This window comes from Acinonyx jubatus, chromosome A1 (genome assembly GCF_027475565.1).
Source record: "Acinonyx jubatus isolate Ajub_Pintada_27869175 chromosome A1, VMU_Ajub_asm_v1.0, whole genome shotgun sequence".
Taxonomy (NCBI): domain Eukaryota; kingdom Metazoa; phylum Chordata; class Mammalia; order Carnivora; family Felidae; genus Acinonyx; species Acinonyx jubatus.
In genome coordinates, this window is record NC_069380.1 from 10310977 (window position 1) to 10327804 (window position 16828).

The 16828-nt window shown below is 41.8% G+C and overlaps 1 protein-coding gene across 2 annotated transcripts in view; it reads left to right on the forward strand.

Annotated features, from left to right (window-relative positions):
- Nucleotides 1-16828, forward strand: part of B3GLCT (beta 3-glucosyltransferase) — a 112291-nt gene that overhangs the window by 79564 nt on the left and 15899 nt on the right. For both annotated transcript variants that reach the window (XM_027064639.2, XM_053214030.1), the window contains exon 13: nt 12614-12733. In XM_027064639.2, coding sequence (XP_026920440.2) covers nt 12614-12733 — 120 coding nt within the window. The remainder of the gene's footprint in view (nt 1-12613; nt 12734-16828) is intronic.

A 16828-nucleotide genomic window follows, 5' to 3' on the forward strand; every position in this document is an offset into this window, starting at 1 on the left:
AGAAGGCATTGAAATCCAAGAGGCACAGAGAACTCCCTTCAGACGTAACTTGAATCGATATTCTGCACGACATATCATAGTGAAACTGGCAAAATACAAGGATAAAGAGAAAATTCTGAAAGCAGCAAGGGGTAAACGTGCCCTCACATATAAAGGGAGACCTATAAGACTCGTGACTGATCTCTCTTTTGAAACTTGGCAGGCCAGAAAGAATTGGCACGAGATTTTCAGTGTGCTAGACAGAAAAAATGTGCAGCCGAGAATCCTTTATCCAGCAAGTCTGTCATTTAGAATAGAAGGAGAGATAAAGGTCTTCTCAAACAAACAAAAACTGAAGGAATTCATTACCACTAAACCAGCCCTACAAGAGATCCTAAGGGGGACCCTGTGAGACAAAGTACCAGAGACATCACTACAAGCATAAAACATACAGACATCACAATGACTCTAAACCCGTATCTTTCTATAATAACACTGAATGTAAATGGATTAAATGCGCCAACCAAAAGACATAGGGTATCAGAATGGATAAAAAAACAAGACCCATCTATTTGCTATCTACAAGAGACTCATTTTAGACCTGAGGACACCTTTAGATTGAGAGTGAGGGGATGGAGAACTATTTATCATGCTACTGGAAGCCAAAAGAAAGCTGGAGTAGCCATACTTATATCAGACAAACTAGACTTTAAATTAAAGGCTGTAACAAGAGATGAAGAAGGACATTATATAATAGTTACAGGGTCTATCCATCAGGAAGAGCTAACAATTATAAATGTCTATGCACCAAATACCGGAGCCCCCAAATATATAAAACAATTACTCATAAACATAAGCAACCTTATTGATAAGAATGTGGTAATTGCAGGGGATTTTAACACCCCACTTACAGAAATGGATAGATCATCTAGACACACGGTCAATAAAGAAACAAGGGCCCTGAATGAGACATTGGATCAGATGGACTTAACAGATATATTTAGAACTCTGCATCCCAAAGCAACAGAATATACTTTCTTCTCGAGTGCACATGGAACATTCTCCAAGATAGATCATATACTGGGTCACAAAACAGCCCTTCATAAGTTTACAAGAATTGAAATCATACCATGCATACTTTCAGACCACAATGCTATGAAGCTTGAAATCAACCACAGAAGAAAGTCTGGAAAACTTTCAAAAGCATGGAGGTTAAAGAACACCCTACTAACGAATGAGTGGGTCAACCAGGCAATTAGAGAAGAAATTAAAAAATATATGGAAACAAACAAAAATGAAAATACAACAATCCAAACGCTTTGGGACGCAGCGAAGGCAGTCCTGAGAGGAAAATACATTTCATTCCAGGCCTATCTCAAGAAACAAGAAAAATCCCAAATACAAAATCTAACAGCACACCTAAAGGAACTAGAAGCAGAACAGCAAAGGCAGCCTAAACCCAGCAGAAGAAGAGAAATAATAAAGATCAGAGCAGAAATAAACAATATAGAATCTAAAAAAACTGTAGAGCAGATCAACGAAACCAAGAGTTGTTTTTTTGAAAAAATAAACAAAATTGACAAACCTCTAGCCAGGCTTCTCAAAAAGAAAAGGGAGATGACCCAAATAGATAAAATCATGAATGAAAATGGAATTATTACAACCAATCCCTCAGAGATACAAACAATTATCAGGGAATACTATGAAAAATTATATGCCAACAAATTGGACAACCTGGAAGAAATGGACAAATTCCTGAACACCCACACTCTTCCAAAACTCAATCAGGAGGAAATAGAAAGCTTGAACAGACCCATAACCAGCGAAGAAATTGAATCGGTTATCAAAAATCTCCCAACAAATAAGAGTCCAGGACCAGATGGCTTCCCAGGGGAGTTCTACCAGACGTTTAAAGCAGAGATAATACCAATCCTTCTCAAGCTATTCCAAGAAATAGAAAGGGAAGGAAAACTTCCAGACTCATTCTATGAAGCCAGTATTACTTTGATTCCTAAACCAGACAGAGACCCAGTAAAAAAAGAGAACTACAGGCCAATATCTCTGATGAATATGGATGCAAAAATTCTCAATAAGATACTAGCAAATCGAATTCAACGGCATATGAAAAGAATTATTCAGCATGATCAAGTGGGATTCATTCCTGGGATGCAGGGCTGGTTCAACATTCACAAATCAATCAACGTGATACACCACATTAACAAAAAAAAAGAGAAGAACCATATGATCCTGTCAATCGATGCAGAAAAGGCCTTTGACAAAATCCAGCACCCTTTCTTAATAAAAACCCTTGAGAAAGTCGGGATAGAAGGAACATACTTAAAGATCATAAAAGCCATTTATGAAAAGCCCACAGCTAACATCATCCTCAACGGGGAAAAACTGAGAGCTTTTTCCCTGAGATCAGGAACACGACAGGGATGCCCACTCTCACCACTGTTGTTTAACATAGTGCTGGAAGTTCTAGCATCAGCAATCAGACAACAAAAGGAAATCAAAGGCATCAAAATTGGCAAAGATGAAGTCAAGCTTTCGCTTTTTGCAGATGACATGATATTATACATGGAAAATCCGATAGACTCCACCAAAAGTCTGCTAGAACTGATACATGAATTCAGCAAAGTTGCAGGATACAAAATTAATGTACACAAATCAGCTGCATTCTTATACACTAAGAATGAAGCAACAGAAAGACAAATAAACTGATCCCATTCACAATTGCACCAAGAAGCATAAAATACCTAGGAATAAATCTAACCAAAGATGTAAAGGATCTGTATGCTGAAACCTATAGAAAGCTTATGAAGGTAATTGAAGAAGATTTAAAGAAATGGAAAGACATTCCCTGCTCATGGATTGGAAGAATAAATATTGTCAAAATGTCAATACTACCCAAAGCTATCTACACATTCAATGCAATCCCAATCAAAATTGCACGAGCATTCTTCTCGAAACTAGAACAAGCAATCCTAAAATTCATATGGAACCACAAAAGGCCCCGAATAGCCAAAGTAATTTTGAAGAAGAAGACCAAAGCGGGAGCCATCACAATCCCAGACTTTAGCCTCTACTACAAAGCTGTCATCATCAAGACCGCATGGTATTGGCACAAAAACAGACACATAGACCAATGGAATAGAATAGAAGCCCCAGAACTAGACCCACAAACATATGGCCAACTCATCTTTGACAAAGCAGGAAAGAACATCCAATGGAAAAAAGACAGTCTCTTTAACAAATGGTGCTGGGAGAACTGGACAGCAACATGCAGAAGGTTGAAACTAGACCACTTTCTCACACCATTCACAAAAACAAACTCAAAATGGATAAAGGACCTGAATGTGAGACAGGAAACCATCAAAACCTTAGAGGAGAAAGCAGGAAAAGACCTCTCTGACCTCAGCCGTAGCAATCTCTTACTCGACACATCCCCAAAGGCAAGGGAATTAAAAGCAAAAGTGAATTACTGGGACCTTATGAAGATAAAAAGCTTCTGCACAGCAAAGGAAACAACTAACAAAACTAAAAGGCAACCAACAGAAAGGGAAAAGATATTTGCAAATGACATATCCGACAAAGGGCTAGTATCCAAAATCTATAAAGAGCTCACCAAACTCCACACCCGAAAAGCAAATAACCCAGTGAAGAAATGGGCAGAAAACATGAATAGACACTTCTCTAAAGAAGATATCCGGATGGCCAACAGGCACATGAAAAGATGTTCAGCGTCGCTCCTTATCAGGGAAATACAAATCAAAACCACACTCAGGTATCACCTCACGCCAGTCAGAGTGGCCAAAATGAACAAATCAGGAGACTATAGATGCTGGAGAGGATGTGGAGAAACGGGAACCCTCTTGCACTGTTGGTGGGAATGCAAACTGGTGCAGCCGCTCTGGAAAGCAGTGTGGAGGCTTCTCAAAAAATTAAAAATAGACCTACCCTATGACCCAGAAGTAGCACTGCTAGGAATTTACCCAAGGGATACAGGAGTGCTGATGCATAGGGGCACTTGTACCCCAATGTTCATAGCAGCACTCTCAACAATAGCCAAATTATGGAAAGAGCCTAAATGTCCATCAACTGATGAATGGATAAAGAAATTGTGGTTTATATACACAATGGAATACTACGTGGCAATGAGAAAAAATGAAATATGGCCTTTTGTAGCAACGTGGATGGAACTGGAGAGTGTGATGCTAAGTGAAATAAGCCATACAGAGAAAGACAGATACCATATGGTTTCACTCTTATGTGGATCCTGAGAAACTTGGCAGGAACCCATGGGGGAGGGGAAGGAAAAAAAAAAAAAAAGAGGTTAGAGTGGGAGAGAGCCAAAGCATAAGAGACTGTTAAAAACTGAGGGTTGATGGGGGGTGGGAGGGAGGAGAGGGTGGGTGGTGGGTATTGAGGAGGGCACCTTTTGGGATGAGCACTGCGTGTTGTATGGAAACCAATTTGACAATAAGTTTCATATATAAATAAATAAATAAATAAAAAGAAAAAAAAAATACCAGTGTCATGAAAGACAAAGAGAAGCTGAATAACTATTATAGATGAAGGGGGAATAAAGGGATATAATAAATGCAATAAGGGATCCTGGGGTTCATCCTGTACTGGAGGGAAAATGTGCCACAATGAACATCGGGTCAAGTGATAACCTTGGAATATGGGTGGTAGCTTAGATGAAAGCATTTGTTTTCAGGTTTGGAATTCTAATTAAGGCAGCTGTGAACCTTTGTGTACATATCTTTGTATAGATACCTGTTTATTTATCTTGGCTAAATACCTATGAGTGGAATGCCTGGGACATATAGTAGCTATATGTTTTAACTTTTTAAGAAATCTACTGAATGAATGTTAAAGTTTTTGAACTCTTAATTTTTCCCATTTTAAGGAAATACACAATGATGTATTTCATGTTCTTAGGGGGAAAGGGACATAATGTATGAGGTTTGCTCCCAAATACTTTAGAAAAGAGAAAATCTATCTATATACACACACACATGTACACACATAATGCACATGTATACACACATGCATACATGTATATATACACAGATGAATATCTGTCTACAAAGATTGAGAGAGAACGATAAAGCAAATGGGGTAGAGCTAACAACTGGCTAATTTAGGTAAAGGATATATAAAAGAGTTCTTTCCACTGTACTACCCTTGGAATTCTTCTGTAATCTTGAAGTTTTTCCAAATAAAATGTTAAAAAATAAAAGCCATAATAGGTTTGAGTGAAATATTATCTGGCTTCCAAAAAATCGGATAGCAGCTAACAAAATGAAGCATAAAAATCATATGATCATCTCAATAGATGTGTGAAAAGCACTTGACAAGATTCAACATCCATTTAGGACAAAAACTCTCAACAAAAGTGGTGTGTTCCCACTAAATCAAACATAATAAAGTCTGTATGTGAAAAACTGATAGCCAAGATCATCCTCGGTGATGAAAAACAGAACTTTTCCCCTATGATTGGAAAAAAGATGGGGTGTCTGGGTGGCTCAGTCAGCTAAGCATTTGACTCTTGATCTCAGGTCATGAGTTCAAACTCTGCATTGGGTTCCACACTGGGCGTGGAGTCTACTAAAAAAAAAATGAGGTCTTCTTTCACCACTATATTCAACATAGTACTAGAAGTCCTAGCTGTGGTAGTCTAACAAGAAATAAGAGGCATTCATACTGGTAAAGAAGAAGTTTAACTGTCACTATTTGTAGATGACATGATACTATACTTGAAAATCTTAAAGATCCCACCAAAAAACTACTAGAGGTAATAAATGAATTCACTAAAGTTGCAAGATTCAAAATTTATACCCAGAAATTGGTAGTGTTTCTATACACTAACAACAAAGTCACAGAAATGAAGAACGTAGCGTTTACAATTGTACCAAAAAAAAAAAATAAAACACCTACGAATAAACTTAACCAAAGAGGTGAAAAAAGACAACCTACTTAATGGGAGGGGAAGATATTTGGAAATGATATCGAATAAGGGGTTAATATCCAAAATATATAAAGAACTCCTACAACTCAACACCAAAAAAAAAAAAAAAAATCCAGTTAAAAAATGGGCAGAGGAGGAGTGCCTGGTTGGCTCAGTCGGTTAAGCATCCGACTTCAGCTCAGGTCATGATCTCACAGCTTGTGTGTCCTAGCCCTGTGTTGGGCTCTGTGCTGACAGCTCGGAGCCTGGAGCCTGCTTCGGATTCTGTCTCCAGCTCTCTCTCTCTCTCTCTCTCTCTCAAATATAAATAAAAACATTAAAAAATAAAAATAAGAAATGGGCAGAGGACCTGAATAGATATTTCTCCAAAGACGACCTACAGGTGGCCAACAGACACATGAAAAGATGCTCAATATCAATAATTTTGAAGGCACTTCAAATAAAAACCACAATGAGATATCACTGCACAACTGTCAGAATGGCTAAAATCAAACAAGAAACAAGTGTTGACAAAGATGTAGAGAAAAAGAAACCCTTTTGCCCTGCTGGTGCAAATGCAAACTGGTGCAGCCACTGTGGAAAACAGTATGGAGGTTCCTTACAAAGTTAAAAATAGTAATACCATATGATCTGATAATTCTATTATTGGGTATTTATGCGGGGAAAAGGAAAACACTAATTTGAAAAGATATATGCACCCCTATGTTTATTACAGTATTATTTACAAAAGCCCAGACACGGAAGCAACCCAGGTGTCCGATAGGTAAATGGATAAACATGTGGTGTATATATCTATAGTGGAATATTACTCAGCCATAAAAAAGATCTATCTTGCAATTTGGACAACATGGGTGGACCTAGAGGGTATTAAGTGAAATAAGGTATTCGTCTTTCTCAGGCTGACCTATGATTCCACTAATAAGCATAATGCAAAAAAATAAAAAGTAGAATCAGAACTATAAATACAGAGAACTGATGGTTGCCAGAGAGGAGGGGAGTGGGGCGCTGGGCAAAATGTGTGAAGGGTAGGGGAGATACAGACCTCCAGTTATGGAATGAGTCAGTCATGGGAATGAAAAACAGCATGAGGAATACAGTAAATGTAACAGCGATGTTAATGGGACAGATGGTAGCTATACTTGGGGTGAGTATAACGTGATGTCAAATCACTAAGTTGTACACCTGAAACTTTGGTAGTATTGTGTGTCCAGTATATGCAAAATCAGTATTATGCTGTTAAAGTCTATATGCAGCACTGTGTTCATATAAATTTGATAGCACGTAATCTAAAGTGTTGCTGTACTATTTTTCTTCATTTCTGTGCCTCAGAATTGCCTGAAATGGTAACAGATTGTGAATAAAGTTCCTTTCCTGGATTAATAGCCAATCCATTTGGATAGAATTAGATATCTGTCTGTTTTATCCACATTTACAGTTTTTAGCAAAATAAAGTATATGAGGGTTGTCAGACTCCGTTTATGATTCTTCAGCTTTAAAATGATATTGTGAGTAGGGAAAGGGTTGAGGTAATAAGAAACCCAGATGAGATGTTAAATCCCAGTTATTTTAACCAAAGAAATTACAAGTTGTGGACTGAATTGGTATTTTTATAATATGCAGGAGAAAGAGAAATACGTTTCTTCTTAGGTCAAGAAGTAGATATAAATTTGCCCTAGAGGTCTTTGAAGTTTTGTTTGTTTTTTTTGTTGGTGTTTTGTTTTTTTTAAACACAAACTTTTACCAGCCAAAGGCCACAGTTTCCTTAGAGAGCTATAAGAATAAATTCTCTATAACCAAATGGCGTCTTACTAGGTATCTGCATATTTACTTACCTTTCTCCGCAGAGTTATTCGCTAATTTCCTAAGGATGGATTCCAAACTGGGTGCCCAGAATGTTTACCTTGTGTGCCCAAAACAGGATAGTTTTAAGGATAACGTTTTCTGGCCACTCAGAAACTGTCAGTATTGTCAGAGGCCTTGACCTGCAGACACATATAAACATGATCAGCAAACTGGTCAACTCTTAGCACCACATTTTAAGGCAATTTTTTCATACATTAAATTGGTTTTCTTCGCTTTCAGCTTTAGGTTTATTGGCTGGGGTATTTGTGTAAGATGCACAAGTGTGGATTGAAGCGATGTCCTTCTTTCCACTTTGTGCATCTCCACTTGGGTTTAAGACCCCACCTGTCCCCCAAAAGAAGAAAAGTGAAATCCTAGAACACTAGTGTTCTAGATGTTAATACTCTTTGTAAGAATTTATGATTAATAACGTAGAGAAGTCCTTGATATCCTGTCTCCCTCTTGGAGATATGCGATGCTCATCAGGCTTGAGAAACATTGGAATTTACTTAGCTAATTAAAAAATTTTAATCCAAAACTGATCACGGAACTTATTTTTTTGGGGAACACTGATTAATACCACGAGAGAACCTAGGATTTGGTGGTGTGTGACCCAGAAAGCTCTAGTTTAGAACAAATAGTGGAAGGACTTTACGAGGCGTTTGTAAGCGGTACAAGTTCTTAAAACATGGAAAAACTAGCCCTTCTTAATATTAGCCTTTGTCTCACCTTTGAAAGGTTACTTCTAGATTTTATTTTCCTATGAAATCTTTTTCTTCACCCTCATGGCAGCTCTAGCTACAGGCATTTCTCTGACCAGCTCCTGGATATTCTCACTGCCCTTTTAAAGCTATCTTGTTGACACAGGACAAAGAAATATAGGTGCCAGAAGGTATATACATAAGTAGACGTAAAAAGACAACTTATGTGGCCTTACTCGGGGGAAACAGATGCGTGGTTGTGCACCGTAATTGAAAGGTTTCCTGGAACGTCTAACAAAATCCGTTTGCCCACCTGCCAGCCACGCGCCTGACATGGACCTCATTTGTATCTCGAAAATTCTGTTTGGGGGCCGTTAAAATTTAAAAAGTACTAAGTGTTAGAAAGGGGCGGAGGTTTATAATGTATCTTCCAAACCAGGAAGGTACATTAATACTGAAACATGAAGCAAAGCTGTTCTATACCGTTTGCAGTGTTTTCTTCAGGGTAACTTACCGACAGGCAGTCGGGTGGGCCAACGGACAGAAGATCCAGGCGGTAATATGCTCCCAATCTCCGCCCCTATTCCCAGCCTTTATCTGGACCTTCCCCCAGCTCTTATGGAGTGAGGGGCGTGGTGGGGAGGTCATGGGTAGTTATCTTAAGTGGCACCATCTGTGCACCCGATAGCCGCCAGTTATCCAAAGTGGTGCCACCTGTGCAAGATGGCGTCCCACAGATGGAGTCAATGTTGTTAGCACTCCCACATTCCACCTCTGGCATATTTTTAGCCCATGCCATCTTTGCCCACCATTCTTTCACAATGGCCTTAGAGCCAGATGTCAGGAAGGGACTTGTACCGCCCTGCCACATCAGCAGTATAAATAGCAACGTGAGTTGAACCAGTACCACCCCTGGTTTTTCACCATTCCTCATTCTTTGTTTTAATGTGTATTTAAGAGAGAGAGAGTGCACATGCAAGGGGGGGTGGAGGGGGCAGAGAGAGACAGAAAGAGAGACTCCTAAGCAGGCTCTATGCTGTCAGTGCAGAGCCTGACTCAGGGCTCCATCCCGTGAACCGTGAGATCATGGCCTGAGCCAAAGTCAAGAGTCAGATGCTTAACCCACTGGGCCACCCAGGCGCCCTGAACCATTCCTCATTCTTGAGGGGTAGGGGTAACGACCCCTCTAGCTGCTTCCTGCTGGAAAAGGGTGTAGAGCAGGATTTCACGAATTAAGCTGCCATTGCATCCCACTGCAGATATCCCCTAGAGCTCAGCTGAGCTCCCATCCTTTGTAACCACTGTTTTGGAAGTCTTGTATATAGTCGTAGCATCTCATTCTACATTTTATAACAAGGTCAGTTAGGTCCATTCAGTTAAACAGTGGTCTTTCAGGAGGTGGTCCTGCCAATGTGATTTCAAAGTCAGGTTTGTAGAGTGCAAGCAGTCAGGTAGTAAGTGAGCCATAAATGCACGGAAGCCAGAAGAATTCGGGATCTAGCCCCTGGTTTATAGGTAAATAAACAGTCAACCAGAAATAGAATCTAACGCCCATAAAAGTGTGTTACTGAAATATTTTTTTCTAAAATCACCCTCATTTCTATCAAAGGTAGTCAAATTAAGACTAAGTTGTTTGTAAAACAAGTCCACTTTTAACAAACTTGGCCTAAATGTTTACATGCGTGCAACAAGAATGGTGATGGGCCATTTGGGTTCTTTTAAGTCTGCTTTTCTGGAACTTCTCATAGGGAATTTCAGTTTGAGCCTTTTACAGCCTTTGGAGGCCAGAAGCCAAGTCAAATACTTGCCATCAGACCCACCTGCAATACCTTTAATTTGAATTAAGTCCTCTCTTCTTGAGGTCCCCAAGTGACCTTCCTGACTTGCACGGTAGGGCTCTCAGGAACCTGTAAGCAAGGTAGCAGGCCATTTTTTTCCAAGGAATTTCCTTGGCTCTATAAAGTCAACCTTAGTTCCTTAGGGCTGTTTGGCCATATTTGAGTCTATACGTGTCTCTTTCCAATGTGACATTCCAAAGCCTTGGTAATCAAAGTTTCCAATGGTGTCCTGTTATAAGAACATATTGTTATTGAACTTATGCAAATAACTGTAATTGATTTCCCATTTTATTGTTACCACAAGCCCCAGCCAAGCCCTTCTGGATGTGAAGTTACATCCAATTCACCACTAACACCTGGCATTAATACCCCCGATGCCTAGTTATTTTACTACCATTTTTGCCTTTATTTCTCCCCCCCCCCCAAATTTTGAGGCATTTCCATAGATAAATGTGCATTTAGCCAGTGAATATTAGAGCTAGCACAGTCTGATGGTTAGTGAAAGACAAATAGTTAATAATGGGGCCTCCAGTTGTCCACTGTTGCATGCACTAGAGGGAAACGCTGGCCTAACCCTTAGTTTCTAGGAATAGTCTGTGTCCACCCCGAAATTTTTCCATTAGCAGAGGGACACTGGGCAACACACCCAGCTTTTTTAGCCTGCCTTCAAGGAAGTAAACTGCTTTCCATCAGGCGATGCCTTCTGGAGGCTCAGCAAGACTAACTTGGGTTGTTTGTCTATATTTTCTCTCGGGGTCCCAGATAATATTCGGTATTGCTACCATTGTTTACAAATCTTGATAGGCCCCCTTTCTGCCATTTTCTCATCAGTGGGATCGTTTTTCCCTCTTTTTTAATCTATTTCCCTCATAAGGGATTCTCTGAATTTCACTTAAGTCTGCAGCCATAGTAGCTACCGTAGCAATGGGCCATTTAGCCACAGGGGCAAGAACAACCTCTAAAGTCCCATACCACGCTCCTGGGGCTGAGATACGGTCATTCATACAAGAGGAAAGTCATGCTTCATTTGGGCCACCGAAATGCTGCGTGTAAATAGCACACTTCATCCCTAGTTCTTCCACAGAGGTCTGCTGCAACAGAAGGGAGGGAACAGCCTCCTTGTTAGGCCAGGGTTTCTTAATGCTAGCATTTATCCAGTCAGATTAGCCAAGTTCTCGACCACGCCTGCCATATATAATCTTTCATCACCAGGCAGGTTCAGCAGTGGCTGAGGCCACGTTTTCATCTCGAATCCATTCAGCATAATACCATCTCCTCTACAGTCCTAAGACCCAAGCTGCCACCCCTTCTTGGCCCTTTTGCTTCACCACCATTTCAGACCCGTGTTGGTTAGGGCGTTTCTGTACTCACACGCTGGTCTGAAATGCTCACAAGACCTGGCCGAATCTCCTGGCTAGCAAGCTTGGGATTTCCCCCAAGGGACCACAGGCTTTCCCCGCGTGGACTGTGGGCTTCTCCTGGCATCGCCCCCTTTACCCTTCCCTGGCTGGTTTCATTTTCAGTCTCCTGTCCGCTACGCCAAGTGTTAGAAGCTGGAGGAGGGTCAGTAATGTATCCTCCAGACTGAGAAGGCACTTTAATGCTGAAAAAGGAAGCAAGCCACTCCAAGCTGTTTACGGTTTTATTCAGGAAAACTTACTGATGGTCAGTCTATCAGCCAGGACGGTAATATGCAGCTATGCTCTGCCACTCTCCAGGTTTTATGGAGCTAGGGGCCTGGGGGTCCCCTCACAGGGTAGCTATCTAAAGTGGCACCACCTGGGCAGAGGCTCTCTGCTATTATCTAAAGTGGCGCATTCAGTGCGCCAGAGGCGAGGACAAGATGGAGGGCCAAGATGGAGTCAGTGTTGTCAGCGCTCCTACGCCAAGCACATCTGAAGAGATGGGACAGTTCACGCTCACTGGGAAACAGGACTGGTAGACGTGAGCTAAACAGTACACTGGCCACCTCAACTTCGTTAACCTGCCACCCTACCCACCCAATGGAGGCAGCCATGTTCTTGCAGGGGCTTATTAAAACCGGGGAGTAAGCCCCTTGTTTTTTAGTTTCTCTTCTGTTTCCAGGGATCTACAGTGTCCATTTTTTTCTTCTTTTTACGTGAATTTCTTCCGTAAATCACTTGAATTTCATCTCTAAGCGATTTCCGTACAGTAGTATATAATGTGACCAGTGGGATGTGAGAATCGTCAACTTTTTAGCGTGGACACCCATTTGAGTTAAGTAATTATTGCTTATGTTCTCTTTGGAATCTTAGCATCTCCAGGCTCCAGCACTTGCTTAGCTGTTACGACTCCAGCGAACCGCTATTTCTGGGAGAGCGTTACGGCTACGGCCTGGGCACTGGAGGCTACAGCTACGTCACGGGAGGAGGAGGGTAACTATGAACAGAGCTTTCTGCAGATACTCTCAGCACTCACTTCTGTTTCTGTGATCCAGGGCTGGGCGTGTGGCAGCGGGACCAATCCTGATACATAAGTGCTCTGTAAATGGTAGCTGTGACTGTAATAGGAAAGTAAACATGAAATTTTCTAAATATGAGAACGGTTCACCACAAAGAATATTTTACCCCTTGGAGAAATATAAATGGATGTTGAGGGACTTGGTAGAAATTTCCCTAGAGGAATGATTGCCTCTAGGTAGACAATTAGCTTTGCTTGTTTTAATGAGAAAGAAATTTGGATATAGATTTTATTCCAGAAAACAAGCCACTAGACTTTTAAATGATCTATTGCTAATAAATCACATTTAGGAAAAGAGTAGTATAGAAATAAGTCACCAGACTTTTAAATTATCTATTGCTAATAAATCACATTTAGGAAAAGAGTAGTATAGAATATCACTTAAGCAGTTAAGTGATATTTGTGTCAGATTTATAGATTTTAAATGACAGTGAAAAATTAACATTTTTCATGTTTATTTATTTTTTGAGAGAGAGAATGAGAGAGAGCAAGCCGGGGAGGGACAGGGACAGGGAGAGAGAAATCCCAAGGCACTGACGTGGGGCTCGAATTCACAAACTGTGACGTCATGACCTGAGCCGAAACCAAGAGTCGGATGCTCAACTGACTGAGCCACCCAGGTGCCCCCAAAGTCAGTGTTTTTAAATGAAGGATCTGCCTATGCCGGATCTCTTATAGGGGACGATTCTGATTTGATTTATATGGCTACGTCACTTGAGCAGTTAGTCTATTATTTCCACAGTTTTTGCTATTGATTGATTTCGGGAGAATCTGAACTCGTTACGAAATACAGTGATTTAAATTCATTCGACAGGTATTTGTTGAATGTCCACTATGTGCTTGGCAACATTCTTGGCACTGGTTTATAAAGCTCTGAGAGTCACGAGCATAAGGGGCGGCAGCTTGGGTATTAGGACTGTGCAATACTGGAGGAGATGGTATTATGTTGAATGGATTCAAGATGGAAAAAATGGCCCCAGCCACTGCTCAACCTGCCTTGTGATAAAGACTATCCACTGGGCCTGGGCAGGAGTACTGATCTTTGTTGGGCAGTGGCATGCTTCCACCTGAGGTCATTAGCAACAGGAGATGGGGGTCCAGGTAGGCCTTGGAAAAGACGCCAAAGGGTAAAGGCCAACGACTATTGACTTCTTAATTAAAAAAGAAAAAAAGGCTCAAGCTATTTGCAGCTTTAGAGTAATGCATTTAGTTTTCTGGGTGAGGTGGTGAAGCCAATGAAGAATCAGGGTATGGTATCCCTTGAGTCGGAACTTTCTGCCTTTGAACGGGGTCTTATTATTTGCATATGGGTTTCTATATTTTGTGGCACATATGGGCTAACATACTTTTAACACAGAAGTGATGGCCAAGAACACTATTTGGTTTCCTTCTTTGCCTGTTGGATTTCACTGTTATCTCTGAGACTGGCCCTTGAAGCCTGAAATGGCACTTGACCTCACCTAGCCAGTGTGGCCTTTCGTTGCTCCAGCTGGTTGCTCATTCACTCCACAAGCCTGGTGGGCATAGGCACTGGGGATGCAAACGGAAGCCACAGTTCCTTCCCTACAGGAGCTCACAGGGCAGTGCCAGACTGGCATCTACACTGCATGGGTGTCACCGCTCCCCTTCCCAGGCCCATGGCGGGCACTGTCACCACCAAGACGGCACTGTTAACTCTTACATGTTCAGCTTCTACCTTCTTACTGTGGACTTCCTACCACCTCCAGTTTTGCCATCTTAAAACTCCTTCCTGCCACCGCACCCTCCCTCTTCTCCCCTTCAAGTCATCGTAAGAACCCAGGACTCACGATCTCTGTTCTCCAGCTCCCACTTCCATGTGACCGCCACGCTTGGCTTCCCACCTCAACTGTCTTGCCGAGGTTTCTGGCAGCATCCACGTAGCCAGATCCAGGGGCGGACTCCCGATCTTCCTCTTGTTTGACCTCTTAGCCGACTTTGACAAAGGTGACTGCTTACTCCTTGAAATGCTCCTTTCTCTTGCTTTCCAGAACAGTGTCCTGTCGTTGTGTATTCCTGCCTTTCTGATCATTCCTTCTCAGTTCCTTCTTCCTGTTCCTGTGTTCTCCAGGCCTCTTTTCTGGTGTCCTCTTCTCACTCTGTATTCTCCTTGGTGATCTTATCCACCCCCGTGGCTGTGCTGAAAACACCCGAAGCTCTATCCCCAGCCTGCAACTCTCCCCAGACCTCCCGATTCCTACATCCACCCACTGGAGGCCCTGTCCACTGGCGTGATTCCCAGGACATGAGACCCAGCACTGCCATCCTGACCTTGCCTCTGACCCTGGCCCCTGCTTTAGTGTCTTCCCAGTGGTGTTCCCTCAGGGAAGACGTGGCATGCATGAGTTCCTGCCCCAGAGACCTCTGAGTCTGCTTTGTCCTTTCTCTTCCTCGTTCCCCAGGACTTTGCAGCCGACCCGGTCACCAAGTCGTGTCAGTTCCGTCTCCTAAATATCCCTTCTGTCTCCACCTCCCCAGTTCTGATCTAGGTCACACCATCTCTCACGTGCGTGCTCCTGCCATGGCTCCCCATCTCCTCCACTCCTTGCTGTCGACCACCCTGTAGCCACAGAGACCTTTCTACAACCACATCTGATCCTGGTGCCCTCCTGCTCAGAGGCCTTCACGCGCTTCTCTGGCTTTTATTCTTCCCCAAGAGCGCGAGCCCTTCCCTACCTTTGGCATCTAAGACTAGGAGATGGTCGTTCAGATTCCGACAGGAGTCAGGCTGGTCTGGGATTAGGCCTCGTTTTAATCACCTTCAGTTTTCCGGGTCCACAGCCTCCGTGGGTGCTGCTGAGGCCACTGACTTGGGGCTAATGTCTCTAGCTGGTCTTTTCTCCCTGCCTCCTGCCCCCCAGCTTGCCACCTGTCTGGGAAGGATTCCTCTCTCTAGAAATGAGTTCATCTGCGCTTCATACCCCCCATCTCTGCAACAATGCCATAAGTTCTTGTGATTTTAATTTTATTTGGATTTTTTTTTCATTACGATGAGAATGAAAGTCTTTGAGCTCCTTTATAACCTCCTGTGACCTTTAGGATAAAGTCGGAATTCCTGGTCAAGACTTACCTGGCCTCTCATGATCTTGGCAGATGCTGTTTTACTGTTCTAGGCTTCTTCACCTGCACTGTCATCTTAAAGAATTCCTGGACTTATTTCAAGTCCTCAGAGGCTTTTTTCTTTCCTCTTCCCCCAGACTGGCGTCTGCTGGTCTCCACACAGCGCTGTTTCCCCTCCCCAGCTTTCTGTCTTTGTCACCCGGCTCATCCTTCTCATTTCTTTGGACATGATATAGCTATAATTTATTCCTGGAAGCCTTTGGCCTAGTCTGGCCTCTCAAATCTGGGTTTGATGCCTTTCAAATGTACTTTCATAGCATATTATGCAACCCATTATCATTTAATTGCCTATTTACCTTTCTGTTTTCCACCTAAATGATGAATTATTTGAAGGCAGCACCTGTGTCTCATTTCTCATTATATCTTTACTTCCTAGCAGAGGGACTCATTTTTTACAAGGTACAGTGAATAAATGAGTAAACAAATGCATGAACACTGAGCCTTGATCTTTATATAACTAACGACTGGTATAATACTCTGTTTCTAATGGTACTTTTACAAAGATACAGAAGCATTCATCACAAGACTGTCTCGTATCAACCTGTGAAAAAAGCTGCAGACAGAATGTTAAATGATTTCTCAGTAGACTTTCTGATGATCGAGCTTAAGAACCAACATGATTTTTCTTAAATAGCAAGTCAGGATCAGTTAAGGGCTTGAAACACCAATGAATGGATCATAGTCGTCATTTAAAAACAGTGTACTATAAAATGGAATAGAATAAAATTGAAATATCATAGTCTATCACACGTAGTAAGGGCAGGTATTGTCTTGTGAAATTTTGTTTTTCGTTTTGTGCACACACAACACATATACATGGTTGTAGTATGAAAAGCGTTTCTTGTTTTCTTACTGGTTTACAGTCAGTAAGT